Genomic DNA, 8,361 nt, shown 5'->3' with positions numbered 1-8,361 from the left:
CTTCATATGCACAAAAAACTGGATAAGAATCCATGAGTTTGAATTATGGAGTTGATGAAGAATTTAAAAATTACACTGGACTGTCAGAGAAACCACAGAATCTGTCTGGAAAGAAGTACAGCTAGAATGCTCTTTAGAAGTGAGGATGGTAAGATTTTTATCTCATGTACTTTGGACATGTTATCAGGAGGAATCAGTCCCTGAAAGAAGGATATCCTGCTTGATAAAGTAGAAGGTCAACAAAAAAGAGGAAGATCCTCAATGAGATGGATTGATCCAGTGGCTGTAATTGGCTCATACATAACAATTGTGAGGATGGTGCGGGATGGGGCCATGTTTCGTTCTATTGTAAATAGAGTTGCTGAGCCAGAATTGACTTGCTGGTACCTAACAACAACAATAATCCTGCTCTGAAGACTACTGTCCTCATTGTTTTATGCCATGTCAAAATGGCAGTTTGGGCATCCTCAAGGGACTCAAATTGTGTTACTTTTAAATGGCCTTTAATTTTGGGGAGCAAAAAGAGGCATAAAGGGGCAAGATCAGGGTTGTAGGGTAGCTAGGGTAAGGTTTCCCATGAAATTCTTGTAGGACAGTGTTTGCTATCCTCAAAAGATGAGCAGGTGCATCATTGTGAGGGGAAAAAAAATCCTCCACACAACTTTCCTGACCTTTTTCTTACCAGTGCAGTTTTCAATTTCTTAAAACTTCATAGTAAGCCCTCATGATCATGCTATTCCTTGGAGAATATATATCAAGATCATTTTTGTTGTTGTTAGGTGCCATCGAGTCATTACTGCCTCATAGTGACCCTATGCACAACAGTACGAAACACTGCCTGATCCTGGGCCAACCTCAAAATTGTTGCCACACTTGAGCCCATTGATGCTGCCACTTTGCCAATCCATCTTGCTGGGGGTATTTCTCTTTTTCTCTGATCCTCCACTTTATCAAACATGATATCCTTCTTAGCTCTGTGGAATCATAAAAAAACAGTTGTCATAATCTGACCTCTTTGTCTTGAATTTAATCGACCCAGCAGATCCCCTCTGAAAGGATTGTTTTGAATGGACTTGTTTTTTTTTAATGAAGGCCCCCTAAAGAGATTAAGAGAAATGTATTATTGAGAGAACTTTTTCAGCCATCCACTGATTGCAGAGACATGTTTAAACACATTTTGTTCGAAATGAATCTGTGCATGTATTAACTGGGAGCCTAGTAGCAATACTTTTTGACTTGCCTTTGTGTTCTTACAAAGCCCCCTCCCCCACCCCAACTACTCAAGGCAACTCTGATGTAAAACCAGGCTCAGAAATGCCTAGGTCTTTTGGGGTTCTTGGTTTTAAATGCTATGCCCAGTGAAGATTGAGCATCATGTCAGATCTAAGCATAGCCTCTCTACTTCTCAGCCCTTCTTAGAGGCTGCCTTGCTTCCAGCCCCATGTATAAAGGAAAGTAAAACTGAAGGAGAGGAGCTGTTCTCCCTGATCCAGATCCTCAGCCCTCTTAGGGTGTTGCATACCAGAGGGCCAAGCCTGTAGGTTCTAAGGGTGCCATTATCATTCCGAGAGGATGACAAGGTACCAAAGCCCAAAGATAGGGACAGGAAGTTTGAGCCTTCTCAGAATTTACATGCGGACCTGAATTTTCTGTAGTGTGATCTCTTCCAAAAGTTTTTTATTCCCTGGGAAGGCACTCTGGGTACTTTGTAACTCAGTACCTCATTCTGTCAGAATGTAAAGGCTGGATCTCTTTTCACAAAGGTATACAACATTCCCAATTTAATGCTGTGCTTTGGATTATCAGTGATCTCTTGGCTTGCTTCCTCTTTCCTTCCTTCCTTCTTTCCTTCTTCCTTTTCTTTTCCTCTTCCTGCCTCCCTCCCTTCCTTCCTTTCCCTGCCATCTCTCCTCCTCCTTCTTCATCCCTTCCTTCTCCTTCTACCAAACAGAGGATTGGGGCTGACAACTGCTTCCTAGCCCACTTAGAGAGAAGTATGAACGCTCGATTCAATTCGCAGTGCAGCCAGGAGAACGTGATTCCCTGGTCTCCTGATGAGTGGCTCCATTTTGGCAGGGCAGTCATTACTCATAATTGATGCTCACTGGCCAAGTCCAAACAAATGTGTGGCACACTCCACATACCACACACAGACACAAATATTTGCCTTGTTCCTGTGGGCTGATCCAGGGATACCATTTCCATCTGGGAGGAGCCACATGGCAAGACCATCTCCAGAAGCCTCTGCCTGGAGCAAAAGGAATAAGACATCCTCCTTTATTTTTCTGGTTTTCTATCACCAGCATCCAATAAGAAAAGGGGTCAAATGTCAAACTGTGCCAGAGATGTGGGAGAGGAGTCCACCATTCCAAAGCTAGAGTTAGTTGGTGGCCAGCTTCCCCTTCCTCTCAGAAACCTAGGCTAATGAAGGCTGGGGATGTTTGGCTAATGATGACAGGTCTTTGGGAAGATGTATTTTTACCTTTGGACAAACAGCAGTTGGGACGAGTGAGGCCTTTTTATGAGTTGAGGTACTCAGGACTGGAAAATAAACAGCTAGCTAATAAGCCGTTCTTATGGAAACTGGCATAAATAATAACAAAGAAAACATCCTGTGCTTTGTGTCAACACCCTCGGGTGTGGGGGTATAAAAGCTGCTGGCCAGCTGGCCACTGTCAGATTTGGGGAACTCTGGCCACGTTGCTGACCTGGACCTGACCATCCGGGACCATGGGGTGCTGCCCACCGGACTGTTTCACCTGCTGCGCTCAGGAGGAATGCTGTGAGACGTGCTGCTGCCAGCCCACGGGCTGCTGTGGTTGTTGCGCTGGCTGCTGCGGCTGTGGCTCTGGAGGTGGCTGTGGCGGAGGAGGCTGCTGTGGCTGTGGGGGAGGCTGTGGAGGCTGTGGAGGCGGCTGTGGAGGCTGTGACGCCTGTGGAGGCTGCGGAGGAGGCGGCTGCGGAGGCTGCGGTGGAGGCTGCTGTGGAGGCGGCTGTGGAGGCTGTGGTGGAGGCTGCTGTGGCTCCTGCTGTGGCTCCACAGGGTGCTGTGGCCCTGTTTGCTGCCAGCCCACACCAGTATGCTGCGACACGAAATGAAGATTTGGGTCACCACCAATGAGGCAGTCCCAGTGAAACACTCCATCTGCTCCAGATGGGGAACCCTTGTCTCCAGGATCTTTCACGCCTTTGAGCCAGTGTCCTGCCTCCCGGGTTAAATGTAAAGGAGCCCAGGCATTTCTAGGCACTGAGAACAAGAGCCATGCTGCTGAGAGATTGGAACCGGGTCCCACCCCAGGTGATCCCCCACAGCCCCTGTGGCTTTCTGTTCCTGAAGTGAAATGGCATCCTTTTACTCAAGGTGTCATTGGGACTGACCTCCTTTCCCAGCTTTCTGCTGCTTTTGAGATGCAAAAAAAATTCCTTTGTTAACTTCTGAATAAATTCAAGCATGCTGGCATAACCTAATTAGTCCTCCTGCCTTTTCTTTCACCTCCTACTTGGATCTGGCCAGACAATTTGGCATCAAAGGAGGGTTTTGGTTTTTTTTTTTTTTAAAATCCTGCATCAGGATCACCTGGGGGCCAGTTAAAACTAGAGATTTGGAGACCCTTCCTGAGACAGGCAGTGTCAGAATCTATGGGCATGGGGCCTGGGATCTGTGTTTTAACAAGAACTCCCAGGTTATTCTTACCCACTGAAGTTTGAGAACCACAACTGTAGACTGAAGTTTCCATATGCTGTACGTGATTCATTCGGGGAGGTTTCTTACAAATACAGATTCTTGGGTTCATCACCATTAGCTCTGGGGAGAGGGACCCTGGCACCCACATTTTTTAAAGTTTCTGGTCAAAGTTGATGCTCTTCATAGTTAGTCTAGAAGGAGGGGCATGACTTCTTTCCTGTGCATTACAATCCCCTGGGAATCCTGCTGCAGGAGGTTTGCAGGTTGGTCAGCACTCTGGCAAGGTCAGGGTAGCATTTTTTGGTAAAACAAGCTTGGTTCTCACTGGAAAGGGTTCCCTACAAACCCACAGATTCCGAAGATGCTCTAAGCAGTCTAGTTCCTCCTCTAACCACGTGCTTTGCTGTCTCATGTTTCTGAGTTAGATTTTTGGGGGAGGGTTGAGGGGGGGTTCCTGGAGCCAGCTGTGTTCCTTCTGCTTGAGTCTCAGAAACAACAATGGTGAGTGTCCATCCGGTAGGCTGGGCCTCGCCCAGGAGTTTGAGAATACAGTCGGAAGGTTAAAAAGCCACTGAGCCATTGTGTCAGCATCCTGCTGAAGGCCATCTTAAACTACATATAGAATAAAACTAATTTTGCTCTTTGTTGAGAGAACAGCATTTATTTTTATTCCTCCAAAGCAATGTTTTATTAAACAACCAAGTAAACAAAAACACATCCTCCCCTCTTATTATATGCACAGCAATGTTTCTAGAATCAGATAAAATATGAAAATGAAAAGAAACAAAAAGATATAACAAGAGAACTCTCACCACTCAGACCTTGCTATTGATGCACATCTTTCTTGATTCCTTTCAAAGCATATTCACAAATCAAACTTGGATCATGATGCTTTAATTATTTTATGTTTCTTTTTTTTTTTTCATTTCTTTTTCTTTTAAAACTTTTTATTGAGAATTGAGTGAAGGTTTAAAGAGCAGATCATCTGTTTGACATCCAACAAATCACACACTTGGTTTCATCTCAATGATTTCAGTCCCCTCCTTGTAACAAATTATTCCATTTCCTCCCTGTGGTTCCTATTTCCATTCCACCTTCCTTTCAAAATGCTCTGAACCTTGTCCCCTTTTGATCTTGAATGGTTGGGTGACCATTCTTTGGTAAGTATGTCTCACTACTGTTGTTGTCTATCTATCTTCTTCCCTATCTATCTATCTACTGCTCGATTGAAAATTGGGCCACGAGGGTGAGTTTTATTCCAGACCTGAAGGGTGACTGAGGGCCATAGTCTCAGATTCCTCCAGTTTCTTTTTGACCAGTAAGCCGGTCTTTTTGTGTGTGTGATAATTTTGAGTTTTGCTGCATATTGTCTCCCAGCACCTTCTAATGTGGTTGCTTTCAGAGCAATTGGTAGTGGTAGCACAACCCCATCTACTTCTTCTGGTCTCAGAGTTGTACAGACTGATATTCGCAGTTCCATTAGTCTATTAGTCTAATTGATTCCAAATATCTTCAGTTTTCATCAATCTTCCTTCTTCTGCACATGGAGAGATCAATAGTTGCAACTTAGATGGTCGTTCATGAGCTTTTAAGGTTCCAGTGGCTACTCACCAAACTAGGGTGTAGAACATTGTCTTTGTGGACTATGTTACACCAATTGAAGTTGGTGTTCCTGGAGACTGTGGCCCTGATATCATTACCTCAAGGTGTTTGGTAATGTCTGAGAAATTTTCAACATTTTGTCCCCTGTATGTTCCACCACAGAGTCCTGGTTTGACATTGTGGATAATTCACTGGGCCACAAGGTCTCTTTGAACTGCAAGGTGGGTGGTTCAAATTTACCAGCTGCAACTCAGAAACCCTATACAGGGTCACTATGTGTCTGAACCCACTTGATGGCACTTAACAACATAACATACTCTACCACAGTGCTGTAAGTTAAGCACTGGACTGTGAACTATAAGGTCACCTGTTCAAACCCATCAGCTGCTCCTGGTAAATCTTATACATGGTCATTATAACCTGTAATTTACTTGATGACACTTAACAATAACAACAACATGTTCCTTCACATTCATAGGTGTGTTTGCAACAAAGGTAAATACCCATGTACAAACATCCTCTGTAAAAACCTTATATATTTGTGGATATACTGACACTCTCCCTCTCATACCTGTTCAGCCTGTGTTACATGTGCAAATAGAGAAGACTATCTCCTGATCATTTTCACCAAGAGACACTCAGTAAGCTTAATAATAAACAACAAACATTCACTTAAGCTTTAAAACAAAACAAAAAACATAAATTGGGAAATGACATACAAAAAACAACAAATGATATCGAAACATGTCCTAAAACAGAAGAGAGTAGCTGAGACAAATGAGCTGGAAACAGACAAAGCTTTTCTAGAAAAGGAAGAGCAGGTTTTTGATATGCCTGAGAAATAATTCAGAATGATATGGAAACAAATTCAAATGCTCCGAAAAGGGGTGAAGGAAAACAAGGAAGAAGTCAGGAAAGTACTACAAGAGTAATTAAATAAGATTGATGCAACATTGGAAACAATTCAAAACCTGCAAAAAGAGGTCCAGATGATTAATAATAAAATATCACAAATGGACAATACACTGAAAGAGGAAAGGAGCAGAATGAAGAGATGAAAGTCAGAACTAGCAAGCTGGAAACCAAATCTCTCAATACTGCTAAGACAGAATAGCAAGCAGAAAAAAGGATAAAAAATCTGAAGAGCATCTAAGATTCATGCTAAATAACAGGAAGAGGACCAACTTAAGTATTATTGGCATTGCAGAACAAGAAAAATCAGAGAAGTCCACAGAGGAGATAGTTGAAGAGCTTCTGGAAGAAAATTTCCCTAACATCTTGAAAGATGAGAAGATAAACATTCAAGAAGCTGAAAGTACCGCAGGAAGGATAGACCCCAAAAGAAAATCACCAAGACATATAATAATCAAGCTCTCCAAAATCAGAGACAAGGAGAGAACATTAAAAGTGGCCAGGGAGAAGAGAAATGTTACTTATAAAGGCAAGCGAATCAGATTATGCTCTGAATCTTCAGAACAAACCATGCAGGCAAGAAGGCAATCGGGAGACATATACAAAGCCCTACAAGAAAAAGCTGTCAACCAAGAATTGTTTATCCAGAAAAACAATCAATCAAATATGATGGTGTGATCAAGACATTCCACAATAAACAGAATCTGAGAGACTTTATCAAAACCAACCCAGCACTTCACAACATCCTAAAGGGAGTTCTTTGGACTGAAAACAAACAAGAACAGACAACAACCAGAGATTAATAGCCATGGCAACACCACATGGAACTCAGCCAACAGATAACAGAGTCCAGAACAGAACAAGACTACAACAACAAACTCAAAGGAGCTGAGAGGTCAACCAAAGATCAAAATTATTTCAATCTAAAAGAAGGGACAAATGTAGCAACAGAGACCCAGGTGGTGAGGATGTCAGGTAAGTCACAGGATAAAATGGATTCTCTTAAATGGAGAGAAAAGTTAGTAGACTATAAGGCCCCCAAAAGAAAGTTAATACTTCACAACTTACCATGAAAATGAACTTCCAAGCAGAACATGCAAACATGAAAACTAAGAAGAAACCGACAAAAAATAGCACAAAAAACACAAACCCAACACAAGAAGGCATGCAGAACCAAAGAAAAACAGCACTATCAAAAAGTATTAAAATGGCAGCAATTAATTCATACATATCAATAATTACATTGAATGTCAATGAATTGAATGTACCAGTGAAGAGACAGAGAGTGGCAGAATGGATATGAAAAGAAGACCCTTCAATACACTGTTTGCAAGTGACACACCTTACACACAAAAACAAAAACAGACTAAAACTTAAAGGATGGAAAAAAATTTACCAAGCTAATTGCAACAATAAACAAGCAGGAGTGGCAATACTAATCTCCGGCAAAGTAAACTTTAAGATAAAAACCAGCATAAGAGACAAAGAAGGACACTAGCTCATGATCAAAGAGTTAATTGAGCAAGACGACATAACCATAATAAATATCTATGCTCCCAATAAAAGAGCACCAAGATGCATGAAACATACCTTACTAGAATTGAAGAAAGAAATAGATAAATCTACAATTATAGTGGAAGATTTTAACATGCCACTCTCGAAAAGGGACAGAACAACTAGAAAGAAACCTGACAAAGTTACAGAGGAACAAAACAACACAATCAACCAACTTGACCTTATATATACAGAGCATTCAATCCAACAACAATACAATATACATTCTTCTCCAGTACGCATGGAAAATATTCCAGAATTGACCATGTGTTAGGTCACAAAGCAAGCCTCCATAAATTTACAAACATCACAATTCTGCAGAGAATCTTCTCAGACCACAATGCTATAAAACTAGAAATCAACAATAAGAAGACCAAGACAATAAAGTTGAACACATGGAAACTGAAAAACACCCTGCTCCAAAGCGACTGGGTAAAATAAGAAATTAAATGTGAATTCACAAAGTTCCTAGAAACAAATAAGAATAAAAACACAACATACCAAAACTTTTGGGACACAGTGAAAGCAGTGCTGAGAGGACAATTTATTGTGATAAATGCACACAGCCAAAAAGAGGAAAGAACCAAAATTAACATATTAACACAGCA

General features: G+C 41.8%; 1 protein-coding gene across 1 annotated transcript; it reads left to right on the top strand.

Annotated features, from left to right (window-relative positions):
• Positions 1 to 2,730: 2,730 nt before the first annotated feature.
• LOC102837128 (keratin-associated protein 17-1-like) lies at positions 2,731 to 3,099 on the top strand. The gene has a single exon (XM_006832621.1). The coding sequence runs from the start codon at positions 2,731 to 2,733 to the stop codon at positions 3,097 to 3,099; it is 369 nt and encodes a 122-aa protein (XP_006832684.1).
• The last annotated feature ends 5,262 nt before the right edge of the window (positions 3,100 to 8,361 follow it).

Source organism: Chrysochloris asiatica, unplaced genomic scaffold (assembly GCF_000296735.1).
Source record: "Chrysochloris asiatica unplaced genomic scaffold, ChrAsi1.0 scaffold00007, whole genome shotgun sequence".
NCBI classification, from domain to species: domain Eukaryota; kingdom Metazoa; phylum Chordata; class Mammalia; order Afrosoricida; family Chrysochloridae; genus Chrysochloris; species Chrysochloris asiatica.
This window is presented reverse-complemented; position numbering and strand designations above follow the sequence as displayed.

Excerpts from the sequence above, each read along its gene's own strand:
- LOC102837128 (XM_006832621.1), top strand. The coding sequence starts at position 2,731 with ATGGGGTGCTGCCCACCGGACTGTTTCACCTGCTGCGCTCAGGAGGAA.